Here is a 17,675-nt window from a genome sequence, read left to right on the forward strand (position 1 = left end):
AAAAGATTTGTAAAGGCTAGTGTAAAAAGATTATATGATCTTATGTATGGAATGTTGCGTTGTTGATGTCCGAAGTAAAAGGCTTGGTTTACATCTACTGCTGTGATGGGTCTATTGACGACTAGTGGCACGACAAGGATAAGCAAGAAAGTTTTGAATGAAGACCCAACTGTATCTCAAATGAAATGAAATCGACCTTGTGCTGATTTTGGATGACTGTCTGGAAGAGTGGTTGATCATACAGCGATTGTGAGATGGGCGACTAGACTTTTGTCACATGGCACCACCAGTAAGCCATTCGAATCATATCCATTAATGATTGAAGCGTCTATATCCATACATGAAAAGATGCAAGAGACACAAAAAACACTGTAAAACAGCCGACCCCATCGCTTGAGCCACTCTTCACAACGCCAGGTATCTACAAAAGCCCGTTTTCCTCTCCTTCTATTCCAAACAAGAGAGTTGAATTACCGTCATCATTTGTAGAAATTAGATTCATGCGTTTGGAATATTCGCCGTTCTCTCAGGCTTCTATGCATGAGGATCCGGTAACCAAAGCACCAGGTCTTGATCTGCCGTTGCGAAAAAGTTGAACCGCGGGTTAAATGCCAGCACGGCAGCTTCTCTCTTGTCCGGCAGCGTCCATGTTGGGTCGAGGACCTTGCTCTCCGACGGCTGCTTCAGCGTATCCCATACCAGCACATCTTGCTTCGAGCCACCACTCAGCACATATCGTCCATCTGGCGCAAAGCAGCACTCTCCACTGCTCTCAAACGCGTTGGGATCAGTGGAAGCCGGGCCAGCGCCATTTGAAGGAAGACTATCGCCCGCAGCCAGTCGGTGTGTCCCTCCAGCGGGTCGTCGGAGATATGCCTTCAGATTGCCCTGGAAGGCGTCGAGGAGGAAGTGTCCGCGACCCTTTGTTCCTACAAGGATAGACTTACCATCGTTTGAGAATTCGAGCTTGGTCCACCCCTTGACGAGATGCTGCGAGTCGACGCCGCGACACTGCTCGACGAGATCAATGGTGGTGAATGGCGCCTTGTCGTAATTCCGGATATCGTACAGCAGGACAGAGCCACTGCTAGGACATGCAACGGCAAAGACGGTGCCCGAGGGGTCGTACGCAGCGAGGTATGGTGATCGAAGGAAAAGCTGGCCCTGCCAATTCTTCGTCTGTGTATCCCAAAGGCGGACAGTGTTGTCCTGTGAGCATGATATGAAGTTGTCGGTGCCCGGATGGACGGCAAGCGCCGTTACTGCCGCATCGTGGCCCTCAAAGTAGCGAATAAAGGAGTTGTCGTGAGTCGCAAGGTATCGGATAGCATCTGCGCAAATGTGACGTTTCAGCCGCGGTCAATACAAGAGGGGCACGATGGCGCAGTCACTCACGGTTCTGTTTCGTACTCGCATAGATGATACTAGAGCGAGTATGCGTAAACTTGGCCAGCTTGACGCCGTACTTCTTGCTCAGCAAGCTCTTGTCGTGTCGGCCCTCTCGAACGTTGTAGATCTGAATCGTCTCGTCGCTCGCCGATGTCATGAGCAGTTCTCCGTCGTCGTCGTAGTCAATTGACAAGACTCGAGGTTGAGGCTTCCCGTCCTTTATGTCATCTCGACGTAGCAGCTATAGATTCCACCATGTCAGCTTCTGAAGCTCCGTCCGGTATCGGCAGTTTTCCGCGGCACAAGGCAAACGCACCTTTGTCGGGCGAAAGCTGGAGGCGACGTCGCTGAGGTTGGACACGGGCGCGCTAGCAGCCAGATTCCGCGAGATATTGAGCGCCGCAGAGCCATTTGAGCCGGCGGGGTGATCGAGATCCATGGGCGTGGAAGCCATGCTGGCGACCAAGTCTTTGAGCGGCGGATGCGATGCGATCGATGCGTCTCTCGACAGACCGAGGCCACAGCGGCCTTGATAGCGATGCTGGTGCTTTTTGAAGCTTTGTATCGAATAATTACCGTGCTGTTAAATGTTTTATAATGAGTATCCAAGCTAATTGAGTGGTTGGTGGTGGACGAAGCGGCGCTGTGATTGTTGGCGGTGGTGAGAATTGAATGGATTGTAGTTTTGGTAGAGCAACGACGTCACGCTTGGGTTTTCGCGTAGCGCCTGTCGACGCCAAAGCACGTGCCGCAAAACAGGGCCCTGGATTTGGGTTGATGCAGCGCGTATAAGAAGATAAACTCGGACGTAAAAATAGCAAAATAAAGAAGAAATTATTAATTGTACTTGTGATTTGGAGCATAGTGTAGCTGCTTCACTCTTGGTGGGTGCGAATGTACTTTTTGCTTCAATGCCAAACTGTAAAAGCCTTCAATCCCATACAAGTCAACATGCATGTATCAACGACTTCACTGCATCAACTTTTAACAAGATAGCAACGGGTATATGCGCTAAATAATAGATAGAAGCTTAATCAAGATAAAAAGAGGGCTCTCAGTCTTTTGGTTTATCCCCAGGCTCCGCCTCCGCCACTGATAATAAATCATGCGCGCTGCTCTGTGTAAATGCCCTCGACACCATGATTCCTCCAGACTTGAGCTCACCCAACTCGACCGACATCGTCGTTGGCTGCGCAACAACCTCGGTCACAGTCTCTCCTCCGGTTCCTCCAGATAGCCCATCGCTGTTGTTGATCTTCGCCCAGTCGTGGTGTTGCAAGCTCCCCTTGTACCCGCCGCCTCGCCGTTCAGAGCTGGATGCTGTTGCGCCGCTCCTGGAATGCGCCACCGATTTGACGGTGCTTTGGATCTTGTCCTTGATGATGACCAGATGGCGGTATATTTGGGGGAGATTTGCGCAGAGAATGGCGCCGCAGGGTTCCCAGGCTGAGAGGATCCCCAGAGAAGCCTCGTCCCCTTGATGGGATAAATGTGTTAGTTATCATCGCCCGTTAACTTGATCAAGTTGACAATGACACAACTTACATGTAAAATCCGCAGAGGCAACTCCAAACACAAACGACAGTCTGGCCGCGCTAATCGCACACGTCGCCGCCCCAATGCCAAACATGAAGCACAGAATTATCCTCCGCTCCTTGGCCGCATGAAGGCCCAGAATCACCGGGATCGGCATCGAGAAAATCCACAGATCCGTCGCCATGTTGGTGACATTCGTAAAATACGTAAAGGCCTCCTTGTTGATGCATTTCCCTCGAGTTGCGTCCCACCACGCCTGGATGGGCCGACATCCAAAGCCCAGCACAACCTCCATGACGATGATCCAGGCGCAGACAAAACAGGCGGTGCTGATGACGAGATTTCGAAATGTGCGGGTGATGAAGATGCGGTAGTACAGGGCTAATACGGAGAGTTTGGTGAAGCCAATGGCGATGTCGTAGAAGTGGCTGAAGACGTAGTCGCCCTGTGATTGTGAGTGGCTTTCACTTATGAGACGAAGAATGAGGCTGTATTCACTTTGAGAAACATTTTTACATCATGTTCGGGAACAGCTTGTATATGGCGTCCGAGTCCATACGGCGGTCCTGTGAAGCAAATCAGCACTGCCTTTTTCTACTATTAGAGTCAAACCATTGCTCACATACCGTATACCAATCCCAACGCACATTCGACCATAGAACATAAAGTCGCCCATAGCATCAGATAGTCCTCATAACCAAGTCGCCCTTGAGATGAAGACACTGCCCATAGTCTCCATCCTGTGCTTAATGCTTCGAGTGCAATTGGAATCGAATAAAAAGCTGTAACTAATCCCGTCTTGGACTGGGCCAAGTATTCCGGGCTGAAAGAGGTTGAATTCGTCGCCATCTCGGGTATAAACTGATGATGAATCTCAATTGAATTCTTTTTTCTCGATGTGTTGTATTGGGTTTTGCCCAAAAAGAGTGAGGGCGAGGGGGAGGAGACGGGAAACAGTACAGTCAGACGCTGCGCTGAGTGGCTTCGTTTATCGTGTCGTTCTGAACCGTCCAAGCAAGCCGTCTCGGATGCCGTGATGGATGCTCTATGCAAACACAATCACAACCGGCAGTCAAAGCATCAACAGCTCCAGATACCAGCGACTGCCCTCTGGCCGGAGCCGTCCCATGCGTCTCTGACACTTAGGCCATGCACGTCAAAGACTCCAAGCAGCACGTGGATATAGATAGTGCTATATGTACAATAATCAGAGTGACGGCAGCCTGGTATGTGGAACCGAGAAATAGTCGCGGCAGGGGAAAAGAAGAAGAATATAAGAGATTGAACAAAAGAAAAGATTTGCCCAGGGTTGCAGCGAACCACTCAAAGCAAAAAACACTCGACCCCATCAATTAATCAAGCTGTGATTGCTGGGCATGGATCTCGCTTACTGCCACACAGTCGATATCACACCCATTACTGCCTAACAATACGACTCTGATACTGTAGTGCGACTTTCTCCATGCATGCAGTAGCCACACACACCACCCGTTTTCTGTCGAATAGGCTCGTCCAGTTACAGAACAGGCTCTGCTAACAGCTGTACAACGCCAATCGCTTCTAGAGCTGCCCACGAAGGATCATCCTCGCTCCTCTAGGGCGGTCCGAACCGTCCACTGAGCGGTGCGGGTTTCCAGATTGGTCGTCCAACGGCTGTCAAACACATACCAGCACTGGAACACATGGAGAAAAGCCCTGGCAAGGTTTTGCAGGTTGTGCAGAGTGTGGAGAAGGAAGATCGCCACCTTAACAGGACCGACTTATACAAGAACGGCGAGAAGAACAGCTGACGGTGAAGTCGGAGAGAGATTTAGGAATCCACTTTCGCAGAATGACATCTTGTTACTATCTCTCAACCCATGTGCCGTAAGAAGAGCAAAGCTGAGAACTAAGCCTTGTGCGATAGAAGCCTTGCAGCGAGAAAGCAAGCAAAGGATTCAATCACTGTGAGCCATGGCTTGTCTCCAGGCTGCGCATCATACCAGAAACAGATAGTATGCCTGTCATCAAGCAGTGTCAAGGGTAGAAATTGTAGAGTTGGATTTTTGATCCCAAGACAGTTGGGCTTGTCTGTGCTTGCATGTACTCTGCGGAGTCATGTCCATACATATCCATCGCCTCACTTACACGCACCAGTAATGTTTTGTTTTTTCCAGAACTGAAAAGGTTTTTGATCAATAACTTTATTCATTTATTTAATGCTACATCAAACGTTTTAGAATCTCAAGAGACTTTCCACACCTCGCTTCCCTTGTCTCATCCCGCTTCGTCGTCTCCCTCCACATCCCGAAGATGCATACCAACGCCGGCACCAAGTCAAATGTTCACGCAAGCATCTCCATCCGCATGGCCTGTCAAACGGAAACGATGCCTGAAAACGAGCAACTCTGAGCTCAACCCCACGCAGCATGGGGGAAGGTGGCTAAGGACCTTCTTGGCAGGTAATCTGGAAGAAAAAGAATAGCATATGCCTTGTTGGGACACAAGTGAGCATCGTCCAAAATGCGAGGTATAAAAGCTTGCGTATCACCGTAGTAGTACCTACTGCAGCTACAAAGTGCCGCTGAAGGGAACCAGGGATGGGGCCCTGGCCTGGGCACTCATGCATGTAAGACAAGACGGCACGAGGGAGGGCTGGTTAGCGAACAAGGATACGAGGCAGAAGCAGCAAATGTGTCTTCCCTCTTTCACCTGAGTGGCCGCAGCATCCCGATGGTGTGCACATCATTAATCGCCCATCACGAGAATTGAAAAAAACGTAACGAGGAAGAGATTATGTTTCGCCTCGCTGGGCTTACACGGGGCATAGCCCATTGACTTTTGGCGTTTTGCCTCGTTGCCACGTTGGATCGTCAGATTGGCCATGACCTGAATCATATGCGGTTACTCTATTTACTGCATGTGCGTTTGAATGCTACCACACACCGAAGTTGCCGCAGTTTCTGTTTCTGTTTGGGGTCAAGGGACTTGGATTGGTGGAACAGGCGTTTACAAGACTAGCACCATCAGTTCGAGAAATTCCCGTTATCGTACTCTTCAGCAAGCCTCTATTCTTACAAGTACGCTATTCAGCTGCCGTAAAATGCAGTCCTTGCAGCTAGCAGGGATCTTTAGAGCGCCATAAGCGCAAGGGAACGGGCCGTTCGCTCGCTCTTATTCTCTATCGGCCGCAACTCATCCGTGGGCGATGCCTCGTGTTTAAATGCTGCTGTGTACTTCTAGAAACAGCAAGTCATTTGCCATACAAAGACAAGACGGGGTCCCCATCACGCGCCACTCCTACGAGCAGTTCAGCTGCCGTACAATATGAACCAATAGTCCTCCTATGCCCTCCCGTCCACAGAATAGTGTCCTATATCCCAACATCGCAGTCATGCCTCTTTACCAGACCCAAGTCACCTGAATCATGAAGCCGGCGGAAAATCACCAGCCCCCTTGTCTTCTCCAAAGCTGACACTGCCGTAAACTCCGCTGCCTCAAACGACAAGCTGCTCCATCCATCCAGTATCTGCCTATCTGTCCCTGCAGACGGTAAAGAGGTCACCGGCTATTCTTTTCTGAAATGGAAGAAAACATCGATTGCGCCTCGTCATTTCCCGGCTCACTTACATCGTCATCTGCCTCGAGGCAGTGAAATGCCTTCACCATGGATCACATGCTAATGTTATTACGGCCTATATTCACTTCTAATAGTTGCCGACAACTCGCATTCAGCTCTCTCGGTCGCAGCTGAGGCGGCCGGCATGCATACAAGCACATACACACGCACATAATCTGCACCACATGCGCTGCCAGGGCCCCTTTGCTTGACCTTCCCCGGACCGCTTCGGCGAGGCCGCATCTCTGTCCACCTGAATTGTGCATCTCAGCAGCGAACCTCAAACGCCATCCATGTCGCCCATTCAAATATTCCAGCTGTCTTTGCCCAATTTGTCTGCTGTTTCCACATGATGTTGAAAATCTCTTGAGCTGTGCAGGATTGAATCACGGATCGTTTAGTGCTCCCGGTCCCGGATGCGGCTGTCCCTCGTTTCTCGAAACGCTCGAGGATCACTTGTATCCACCATGATGGACTTTTTGTTCTTGAACCAACAAGCAGCCATTCTCTAGACTTTTCTGACGTCTTTTAATTCTCCTCTTTCTCCGTAATGATAATGGTTTTCTAATTTCATTATTCCTTACGACATTTGAACTGTGCCTGGAATAGAATAGGATACAGCTCGGCAAGCAGGGTTTCAAGACTCGGGCGTAGAATCTCGCTACAATGAGGCGCGTTGCCAGCTCCATCCTTTTCGCCCTGGCCATCGTCACGGACCACGTCTTCGCAGCCATTCCTTTAGAATCTGCACCAACCGTCGATCTAGGATACGCAGTTTACGAGGGCGTCTACAACGACACCTATGATTTAAACACCTGGAAAAGGTAAACATGGGTGAGACAGACTTTGGCAGCTTCATGCACTTACACAGTCCCGACTTAGTATCCGATACGCCGCTCCCCCAACCGGCAATCTACGATGGCAAGCTCCTCAGCCACCACTCAATGCCACCACGCGAAATCGCCTCGTTCCCGCAGTAGATCAGCCTCCGTGGTGTCCCCAGTCCGGCGCCTATGGCGTGCCCTCAGTATACGGCTTCAACTCCAACCAGGGCAATGAAGATTGCCTCTATCTCAACGTCTATGCGCCGCCGCAAGCCAAGGACTTGCCCGTTTTTGTTTGGATCCGTAAGTTTTGCACTTTTGAGAGAGGTCTCCGCTAACACTTAACCACTATGATAAGACGGCGGTGGCTACTCAGTCTTTTCTGCTACTTACAACCCCAGTTCCATGATCAATGACAACGACAATGGCTTCATCACCGTCGAGATTCAGTACCGGCTGGGCGCCTTTGGCCAACTCGCCTCTGCCGACGTCCAGCAACACGGCAAGCTCAACGTGGGCTTATTAGACCAGCGTTTCGCACTCGAGTGGGTGCAGAAATACATCTCCAAGTTTGGTGGTGATCCAACCCGCGTTACACTGGGCGGCGAATCGTCTGGCGCAGGATCCGTCATGTATCAGTCCTTGGCATATGGTGGCAGAGACTCTGGACTGTTCAGCAACGTGCGTAGTCTTATACCTCTGTCTGATTCACGTTTTTAACTGTCTTTAGATCATCTTAGCCAGCACATATGTCCCGCCAATCTATCAATTCAACGATTCTATCCCCACCAGCTACTACAACGACTTTGCTGCAGCCGCTGGGTGCGGGGAGACTTCGAGACAGAATCACTTGAGCGTATTTGACTGCCTTGTTGCCGCCGACACGAATGTCTTGCAAAACGCCAGTGGCCTTGTGTCAACTTCCAATGGCTATTTTGGAAGCTTCTCATGGCTGCCAGTCATTGACCACGATATGATCCAAGACCTTCCGTCGGTTCAGCTTCAGCATGGTCAAATCAGCGGCCAGCGGATTTTAGTCGGAGTATGTCCTCTTTAATATTCTATCCTTGAAGGCCCATAGCTCTCCATACTAACAACAATCTTCGACAGACCAATGCCAACGAAGGTGTCCCCCTTACAAACCCCTACATCACCACCAAATCCGACTTTGACGCCTTCATATCTTCCACTCTCCCTACCCTCACCACCTCTGACATTCTTACTCTGAATCAACTCTACGATACAGCTACCGCACAGCCTGGTAACAACGGAACTCGCTTCGACACAGCGGGCGACAGTGGTCCTACGGCAAACACCGTCTCTGGCATGGCCACAGGCATCCAGCAGACAGCCTTCAACGTTGCCGCCGAGTCCATCTTCCAATGTCCCTCGCAATGGATAGCCGAGGCCTTTAGCTCACAACGGCAGGCGTGGAAGTACCAATATTCGCTCGACCCAGCATATCACGGCGCAGATCTCGGTGCGTACTTTGTCAGCGCCAATGGCCCGCCGAATCCCGGCTTTCAGCGCAGCTTCCACATGCTATGGGGCAACTTTATCATCAATGACACTCCAGTCATATCCGTAAAGGAGGCAACCGCCGGAATGGCAAATTCCACAGTTCCCATCGACGCCAATCACCCGGATCAAATATCCTGGCCGCAGTACAGCGTGCAAGGCGCCACGTTTATGAACCTCAATACCACAGGTGGAGAGATATCTCTGGTCACAGTGACGGATGAGTTGAGCTACTACGTCCGCCAGGGAGCTGGCATTGTCAACACTTTTCGTCTTGCCAATGCTACGACTTGGGAAGGAGGGCGCGGCGATAGATGCAGGTTCTGGCAGTCTATTGCACCTAGAGTGCCCAACTGACGCTATTTTTTTTAGACTAGAAGATGATCAGTCATACTAGAATCCATGTCTTTTTCTTTATACAAGGAAAACATAGAGTAAAGGGCCACCAACGTTTTTGTCTGTATATACTATCAAGTTCTTTGGCTAGATATGAGCCTGCTTACAAATAAATGATGACAACATGAACCATATACAATTCCTATTCATCTATGAGCTACCAGATATTTGAGGGAAAAGGTATACAGCACCCCGATTCTGTTGCATGCATCCAGCACTCCAGCAATAGCGTAGGCTAGGTAGCAATGCTACTGATGCTGCTACTTTTTTATTATTAGTAGTCATATAGTTTTTAACATGGACTAATTAACTTTTTAAACTATAGCAGAGGTACTTAATAATGAAATTGGGGTGCTGGATAACTTTTCAATTGTGATGTTAGAACGCCATGTCTTTTGAAGTATTGGCTGAGTAAATACATACCATACATAATCATAAACATTGTTTTATGCTCTAGGGAACCTTTCCTGCCTTAACTTTCTCCAAAATCCATCAAAGTAAAACAGAATAAAGATGAGCGTAGTCAGTATGACCGCAACAACAAAAAACCAGAATATGCTGATCTGATCCCCAGGGAGTTCCTTGACATTCATGCCAAATATGCCTGTAGCAACTGATACAGGCACAAATGCAGATGCCAAAAACGTCAATTTCCCAGCCTTGTCTGCTTGCAAAATAGCCGAATGCGACTCCGTGATGGAGATGCTAGATTGCAGGACAGAGATGGCTTCTTTTGTTCAATCATACAGCGACACCGCATGGTCGAGAAGATGCTTGAAATCGCGCTGAATCTTATCATACGCGATTTCAGCCTTGTCTTTCCCAGATTTGGAATTTGACTTTGCCCAGGCCGGATGAAGAGTATTCTCGATGTTCATCAAAACGCGCTTAATGTCCGAAATTCGCGAATATAAAATCTGCTGTGTGTATTTAAGGTGGGATAAGATCACGTGGTCGTGCTCAGGTCCTTTGGCAGAGTATATTCGAAGTTTAGCGTCAATCATATTGAGAAATTGCTGTTGTGAGTTTGCAGAGAATTGGAAAACCTCTCCAAGAGCATAGAATGGATCGTGGGCCTTTGTTTCTCTATGTAATGAGCGGCCATAGTTTTGGTAAAGCTGAGAAACGGGATCCTGCTGGATTGAAAAATCGTTCTCAGTTGCACTAGAAGACCGAAGCAAATGGCTCTTGAGGGCAATCATCGGTTTATGATCTATCACGGGATGATATTTTGATTCGTAAGATTCGGTATCCCACGGCTCATGTTTGCCACGGCGCACGCCGCTTCCAGCATCAGCCCAAACCAAGACTGTTTATACCTACTGTCAGCTACAATACTGATAAAGTAGACAGCTGCATGCAATACTCACGTCTAAAAGGCTTCCTTTCATCTTCTGACTTGCCGTCTTCCACTTGCTGCATAAATATCGAGATTCTTTGGTCAATTGCAAAGTGCGTCTCGTCAAAAATGTAGTAGTCTCGGATCATCGATTCGCCAACACTGATGTCGGAGCGTAAGCTCGAAAGCCGATCGTGATGTTTCTCCAAAGCATCTCTGCCCCTTTTCCTTTCCTGTTCAATCCAAGCCGACGGAGGTATACCATAAAGAGAGCTCTCTCGGCTGCCAATGGTCGTTATAGGCAGCTCCATCAGGTGCCGGGAAGCAGAAGGCAAGGAAGGAGTGGAGAAATTATTGGACTTATCTTGAGTAGACCGAAAGTCGAGGTGGCGGCCAAAAAGCTCGGGATCTACGAAGAAACGGCTGCCAACATTGTTGATCCATGCGGCAGACAGAAAGCCGCGAAGGAAAACTATACAGCTCGTCTCCGGCTGGAACTCGTAAAGCTGCGTCGGGTTTTGGAAAGAGTTACAGTCGGTGGCTGTTCTGGCGCGCTGGCCATCTTGATCCTCGACGCCGAGCGTCAAAGAATATATCAGAGCAACATTGGCGCTGGCCTTGACGTCTATCCGCACAGCTGCCGGCGAATCACTATTCTCTATAAGAAATTTGCCGAGGGAGAGGTAATTTGAGCCTATTGGCAGAGCTGAGAAAGCTTTGACTGCTTCGGCGTATTCGTTTGGGCTCACTGTGTCAAACATTAGCCTCAAGAATCTCCAGCTCGCCAAGAATCTGACATTTTTTTATATGAGTAGTACATATACTCTTTATGCTCTTTGTCACAGTAGACTGACGACCTATACTTTGCTGTCTAAACGGTGAAGAACCAGGAACATTATCCATTTTTTTTATACAATTTCAGTGCCTAGAAATGCGAGGGGAAGCGCAAAGCCATGTACAATTGGGTGGAGATGGGGAGTACATATAGGCGTGTAAATCTACCTCTAAATAGGAGGGACGCAAGATGAAGAGTAGTGAGGCTGTGGCCTGCGGAAAACACGTTTGTATCTAGGCAGCCAACACGATCCTACCATCACCGAAACGAATGTCCATTTCTATTTTTGTACTATTTCTATTTTGGATCAAATATGCTGTAACCTTGAAACCAGTGCTACCTAGATATGTACCTAAACTGTGAACGTTATACTGATGTAGCGCCCTTGAGCGCGTAATGAAGGTGTATAAATACATGTACATGTACTTTGCTCCCATCCACACTTAATCACTAATCCCCGCTTGCAACCAACTTGGGATTTAGCGATACATATGACACACCCTTTTTACATAATAGTTTAAAATGTGAAAGATGCCAAGCTGTAAGGTTAAACCCTGCACAGTATATTGCAAAAGTCTCGATTTGTAATCATCTACAATAGCAGTCCATCGCGTAAGGCGAGACCGTTATGCCCTCCTAGGCCATGTGAAGATGTGCTTAGTGAGACGGGTATGATAGGACTCGAAACTACAATACATATTAAGCTTGATGAAAAAGGAGTTTTTTTTTTTTTTATGTTGACAAAGAACGTTAAAATCTTAGTTATCTAGACCAAAATGCTACCAGTCGATCAAAATCTGCCTCATCCAACTCTTCCAATGGGCGACTATCTGTTGGCTCTATTTGGCTCTTTATATCGTAAGCTTTTCTCATTTCCTCATCAGCCTCTTCCAGCCGTCCCAATTCTTGGTATAGTCTCCCTTTCAAGTATGTTGTTCTAGCTGCCTCATTTGACAGATATGGACGCAGGTTGAAAGCTTTCAAAGCCATGTTAAGGTGTTCTCTGTAACCCGTTAGCTCTCAAGATACCTTGCATAACGTACTTATCATTCGACGTACTCAGCCTCTAAAAAGTGACGCGATCTAATGTAGTGTTCAGCCATCTTGTGGCAGATGTCGCCAAATCTATGATGATTGTGTCCAAGGACTTTTCTGTACTGCTCGTAGCATCGTTGATGAAACCCTAAACTTTCTTGATATCGGCCTTGTGATTCCAGCACGTTGCCTAATCCGTAAAGGATCTTTCCTGTTCTGAAGCTTGCGTCAGTCGAGGAATTCATAATATGATGCATCACTTACTTGAATGACTTCGTATCATCAACGCCCCACGCAGCTGCATGGATATCTAGAATCTCAATCAATGCTTTCTCAGCACTGTCATAGTCTTTTAACAGCCAGAACATGAAACCTAGATTGGGCTCGGGCCATCCAAGCATAGTATCTGTATAGTCCTCCAAGCCTTGAAAGATTGTAATGGACTCGCGGAACGCCTCGCACGCCTCTTCAAGCATATCGCTATTGCCGTATGCCACGCCGATTTCGTTGTAAGCATAGCCAAGTTCGTAGTCCCTAATCGGGAGTCCCGACTCTGATCTTCTCTCAAGCAGCATATCAAGCCATTTCTGTTTGTGCTTTTTACTATCGCCATGGTTGTTCGTTTCAACAAGAGCAATTCCTATAAAAGAATGACCTTCGCGAATGACTTCGTGAGCCTCGCTAGTATGATTGTCCTTCATTTGCTCTCCAATCATCAGTGCAACATTACAAAACTGCTCAGTCTTGTCTGGTAGGCCTCGTTCAAACATATACCTGGATTAGTCAGACAAGGCATCAAATATAAATTCCAAAGCTTGACGAATGAGAGCGCACGTACCAACCAACGTCATTGAACAGACGGGCTGCTTCCAAATTTTTCGATGCGAAGCTTCCCCCTCGTATCATGGGCTCCAAACCATCCTTCAAACGCAGGACGCTCGGGAAGAAAATTTCACACTTGCTGAATCTTGCGACTGAGTGATGCTCTTTCATTGACTGGAATGGCCAAATGGCAATGGCCAGAGTGATAGCGGCTTGATAGGCTGCCTCCAGCCCTTCGCGATTCATGTCATGCAACACTGTATCTTGAATCAGACGGTGTATAGCAATTTCTCCGCTCTCTTCGTGTAAGCTAATCAATGACGAAGACAACAGCTCTCCTCTTGCTCGCAGATACTCCAGTCGAGTCTTTGGGTAGTCCGGAAGATAATTTTCAGCAGAATGACTGGTTAGCAACTCTTCTGGAATCGCATCCGGGTCAAGAAGACAGATCACTTGAAGCAGTGCTCGAGTAGGACCCGCCAGCCGATCAAGCGCCCAGATTGTAGCTAAAGATTGGCTTTCTTGTCCCTGATATAGATCGATTGCTGTCTGAAAGGTGGTAGCTATACCTTTATCATCAAGGAGTTTAAGAAAATCCGTGTATGAGCATCTCAGCTGTCGAAATATCCCAGCTATCTGATTAATAGCTAATGGCAAGCCGCCAAGTTTGTCGGCAAGGGCTTTGATGGCCTGTTCCTGGGCCGGTATAGCCGGGGAGTGTGTTAACTGTTGCAAAAGTAGTTGAGTGTCTCCCATAGAAAGGCTAGGTAATTGTATTCCATATTGAATATGCATGTTCAACTTTGCTTGCGGATCTCGACTTGTAACGAGCACCGAGCCTCGCCCGAGGCCAGGCCAAAACTCCGACAGCACGTCCAAGTTGTCAACGTTTTCAAAGATAATCAGCCATTGCGCCAAGTTTTCCCGTGTCTCTGGTTCTGAACGCCTCTTCAGTGGTTTCGAGAGCCAGTTCATAACAATGCTATGACTAGCAGCCAAATCAGATGACGTATCTTCAAGCCCCAGCTTTGTCGAAATTTGTGCAAAATTACCTCCGAGGATGTTGGCGTTATCTGCATTAAGCCAAAAGATGGCATCAAAGGCAAGACGACGAGAAAATGCGTATTCAATAGCCAACGATGTTTTCCCTATGCCACCAAGACCGCAGAGAGCAAATGAGCGGAGGCTATCTTGCTGATCATCGTCTAGCGCCTCTTTTTGCTCTGCTAACAAATATCTGTCAAGAGTTGCCATCATATCCTCACGACCTAGAAAATGCTTGACACGATGTTGTGAGCTAAGCATGAAACATGGAAGAATGGGCTCTTTTTCGCTTTCTTCAAGCGGAGTCACAGAGGGTACAAGCTCAAATGAGCCATCGGTTGATCCGAAGGTTGAACGTCCTTCTTGATAAGACGTAGGGGAAAGCGTTGCTTCAGCCAAGAACTCGGAAATTTTAAGTGATTCGGCATCACTCCGAAGAGTAGCGCGTCGCAACACTGACGGAACTGTGTCTTTTCAACTGTCAGGGCAGCTCATATCAAGGTGGATTGAGTGGAGCTTACATGGTACGCTCATTTGTGCAATCTTCTCCGGTGCGGTTCTCATAATGTTCGAAAGGAAATTCCGTATTATATCATATACGCCACCTCTGGCATTGATATCACACACTCTAGCATGATTCGAATGTCCGTCGACGAGCTGTTCCCCAGCAATACCTAGCTGCGCTAATCGCTTCGGAACGACCTTTTCGAGGTTTTGTTAGTTGCAGCACCATTAATAGGTCACATCTTAAAACGTACGACTTGACTTTGTGTCTTACTGAGAAACCTCGCAAATAACCTGGTCTGATACGCTGCCGTCTCACTTTCGTAAACAGAAATTGTGGAAATAGTGAGATTTAGTTTCTCAAACTCTCGACATAGCTCAATTAAAGCCAGCGCGTCGCTCACCGTTTGATAATTCCTCCTGGCTTCTTTCTTCCGATATTTGAGCAGGAATTCGATAGTTTGTTTCACTTCAATCGCAGTAACATGCCTTTGGAAATGCGGCACGCCCAAGAATATCAGTCCGAAAAATGCCGGTATCAAGTAACCGCATTCGTGGAAAAAAAGTCTACAAAGACATAAAGCCTGACCCAATTTAGACATCGCCGCACCAGGGGGTTAGGCATTTCGCCATAGAAACTCACTTTTTTGAGAATAAGCCCACCAGTACCATGGCAAATGAAAACAACGGGTCTTTTGAACTACATGAACTCAGCATGTGCCATTGGTAGCATATCATGCTCAGCTAACCTTGGCATTGGGTTGATGGCTCCTCAATGCTTGAAGCAAGTTTTTGCCGCCGTTTAGTACATGATCAGAAAGGGAGTTTCCATAAACATGATGAGTATACTCGAGTATTGTAGCACTAGGTCCAAGATCTTCGGAAAGTTCTTCTAACCATGAGGACATGGAGGGGCTAGCCCACTGGGACGGTGAGCTGAACCCCCAAGCCGGAATCACCACTATGCTATGATGTAGTATGCATATCAGTCATTAGTCAAAATTTCCAAATACAATTCACTTACTCGATTCCACCAGAGACATTGCCCGCTACGGAATGTCCGAACAAAGGTCTGAGCATTTTGTGGTATATGGGCCAAACGCCCAAGTGAAAAGCACTGCCACAAAGGAGCGAGTTAGTTGGAAACGGATAACAAAATCAAACAATACGACGTTGCCTAGGCTGACCGAGTGTTCAGAGCAAGGCAGAATGGGCGGTGACAAACTCCCCGAAAATTTCCTGCCGGTAGGTGACGTGTATAATAGAAGAGGGGAAGCTCATCAGTACGTGGACTACGTTCATCTATTTGTCACAGGTATTGGTTGCACAGCAGGCTAAGCCACCAATATTGACCGAAACATTGCATAAGTGCGAGCTCCTCGGGTACTCAACTTTCAGGGTGGACGGCTCTGGACGGCTCTGGGCGGCTTTCATCGCCATTAATTATCGGTATGCCTTTGCGTGGCACAGTTATCTTGCTTGAATATTTCAGAAACCCAATTAGATCACTGCCCGCCTGCATCCACGCTACAAAGGTGTCGTAACATTGCGTTACTATCTGCTGAATACACTGATATAAGACAATATATTGGGTACCACAGCATTATTAGTGCCCAATATCATTCATGGCTTCAGTGGGCAGCGAGTAGGTCAATGTGGGACATGTGTTGCTGTCGGAATAGGATTCTCGTCTGTATTTGATACAAGGTTGATGTATGAATATACCCATAATAAGCGTTTAAGGCATCACTCTGTTAAGCAGAGATACAAAAGGGACTTGGAGCGCGAAAGACATAGGTGCACTTGACTTCAAAAAAACATCATCTGCCTGCAGCACTAATAAATTCTCTCCCACGAGTAAGCCACTCTTTATGATCCTACCATGAGATACTGAATACGCAAATTTCTAACGCTATCCAGTTTCACAAAATACCAAAATATGGCAAGCAACAAAATTGGCCACCTTGCTGGGGATTTCCAGACCTATGACAACATCGCAGAACAGCCTTATGCCGGCGGTCATACCAGTGATGACCATTTCAGAGACGAACAAGTGGAAAAGTTTCAGCCATGGAAGGCTGGCTGGATAGCTCGGAATAAGGGTGGCGTGGAAAAGCCAGAGACTAAAGGTGTTAGCCATGGCACGGAAGTGGGAGGCATCATGGTGATCGGCGGCTTTACCAGCGGCGTGGCCGTCAAGATGACGCCTACTAAGTCCTAGTTAACCACACAAGGCAGTTGAGGTTGAGGGCTGTGTCGAAGTTGCGTGTCGCCTATTCAGCCCAATAAATGAATGAAATGTGATATCTTCTGCTAATATGGAAAGTAAAGCTTTCTGTCCGTGAGTAATATGAACATGCATTAACCACTGAGATCACACGCGCTGAAATATCTCGATTTTAAGAACGTTCCCCATACACTGAGCCTATCTGAGCTGGAAGTTCACCCAGCGGTGCCCACATTACAAATACCCTCGACTCAATGCTCTCTCTTGGACACTCCGACGTTGGTCGGGATGGGTTGCAAAAGGCCCCATGAGGGCACGCTGAAATGTACAAGATTAGCTCACTTTCTCAATATTTATTAAATAGAACCTACGCCCGCATTTTTGAGCATCCGAGTCTGTGCATTTAAATAGCATTGTCTCAGATTCCTCAAGCCCAGCAAAGTAATACCACTTCTGGTCGGGGTGCGCGTGAATCAGTACATTCTCGTAGGCCCATTCCGGATACACAGCGTCCGCGACCTGGGAGTCATGAGCCGCATCAAAGGTTTGAGCATCACAAACAGCTAGTGGCCAATCGAACAGGGGCCCTTTGAGAGGCCTCCAAGTAC

General features: G+C 47.8%; 7 protein-coding genes across 8 annotated transcripts; 2 read left to right on the forward strand and 5 right to left on the reverse strand.

The window, feature by feature from the left end:
- Positions 1–149: 149 nt before the first annotated feature.
- TrAtP1_010043 (uncharacterized protein) lies at positions 150–2,066 on the reverse strand. The gene is made up of 3 exons (XM_014089985.2): positions 1,706–2,066; positions 1,396–1,630; positions 150–1,331 (listed from the first exon to the last, which is right to left on the reverse strand). The coding sequence occupies exons 1-3, from the start codon at positions 1,841–1,843 to the stop codon at positions 535–537; spliced, it is 1,170 nt and encodes a 389-aa protein (XP_013945460.1). The 5' UTR covers positions 1,844–2,066; the 3' UTR covers positions 150–534.
- Positions 2,067–2,443: 377 nt separating this feature from the next.
- Positions 2,444–3,820, reverse strand: TrAtP1_010044 (uncharacterized protein; the record flags this gene model as incomplete). Its single annotated transcript, XM_014089585.2, has 4 exons — positions 3,552–3,820; positions 3,424–3,491; positions 2,935–3,370; positions 2,444–2,865 (listed from the first exon to the last, which is right to left on the reverse strand). The coding sequence occupies exons 1-4, from the start codon at positions 3,772–3,774 to the stop codon at positions 2,444–2,446; spliced, it is 1,149 nt and encodes a 382-aa protein (XP_013945060.1). The 5' UTR covers positions 3,775–3,820.
- A 2,357-nt stretch (positions 3,821–6,177) lies between these two features.
- Positions 6,178–9,316, forward strand: TrAtP1_010045 (uncharacterized protein). 2 transcript variants are annotated; one of them, XM_014089984.2, is made up of 5 exons: positions 6,178–7,347; positions 7,406–7,650; positions 7,706–8,028; positions 8,078–8,389; positions 8,458–9,316. In XM_014089984.2, the coding sequence occupies exons 1-5, from the start codon at positions 7,190–7,192 to the stop codon at positions 9,220–9,222; spliced, it is 1,803 nt and encodes a 600-aa protein (XP_013945459.1). In that variant the 5' UTR covers positions 6,178–7,189; the 3' UTR covers positions 9,223–9,316. The 2 variants fall into 2 exon arrangements, with proteins under 2 accessions (XP_013945459.1, XP_065970639.1); XM_066114543.1 differs by having other exon boundaries at positions 7,406–8,028.
- A 682-nt stretch (positions 9,317–9,998) lies between these two features.
- Positions 9,999–11,361, reverse strand: TrAtP1_010046 (uncharacterized protein; the record flags this gene model as incomplete). Its single annotated transcript, XM_066114544.1, has 2 exons — positions 9,999–10,570; positions 10,632–11,361. The coding sequence occupies 2 exons, from the start codon at positions 11,359–11,361 to the stop codon at positions 9,999–10,001; spliced, it is 1,302 nt and encodes a 433-aa protein (XP_065970640.1).
- Positions 11,362–12,730: 1,369 nt separating this feature from the next.
- TrAtP1_010047 (uncharacterized protein) lies at positions 12,731–14,900 on the reverse strand (the record flags this gene model as incomplete). Its single annotated transcript, XM_014089982.2, has 3 exons — positions 12,731–13,244; positions 13,309–14,800; positions 14,858–14,900. 3 exons carry the CDS (start codon positions 14,898–14,900, stop codon positions 12,731–12,733), a joined length of 2,049 nt encoding a protein of 682 aa, XP_013945457.2.
- A 680-nt stretch (positions 14,901–15,580) lies between these two features.
- Positions 15,581–15,920, reverse strand: TrAtP1_010048 (uncharacterized protein; the record flags this gene model as incomplete). The annotated part of the gene is made up of 2 exons (XM_066114545.1): positions 15,581–15,806; positions 15,865–15,920. 2 exons carry the CDS (start codon positions 15,918–15,920, stop codon positions 15,581–15,583), a joined length of 282 nt encoding a protein of 93 aa, XP_065970641.1.
- Positions 15,921–16,654: 734 nt separating this feature from the next.
- TrAtP1_010049 (uncharacterized protein) lies at positions 16,655–17,440 on the forward strand. Its single transcript, XM_066114546.1, has 3 exons — positions 16,655–16,697; positions 16,761–17,181; positions 17,245–17,440. The coding sequence occupies exon 2, from the start codon at positions 16,780–16,782 to the stop codon at positions 17,059–17,061; it is 282 nt and encodes a 93-aa protein (XP_065970642.1). The 5' UTR covers positions 16,655–16,697; positions 16,761–16,779; the 3' UTR covers positions 17,062–17,181; positions 17,245–17,440.
- Positions 17,441–17,675: the final 235 nt, after the last annotated feature.

The sequence above is a fragment of the Trichoderma atroviride genome, chromosome 5 (assembly GCF_020647795.1).
Source record: "Trichoderma atroviride chromosome 5, complete sequence".
NCBI classification, from domain to species: Eukaryota; Fungi; Ascomycota; class Sordariomycetes; order Hypocreales; family Hypocreaceae; genus Trichoderma; species Trichoderma atroviride.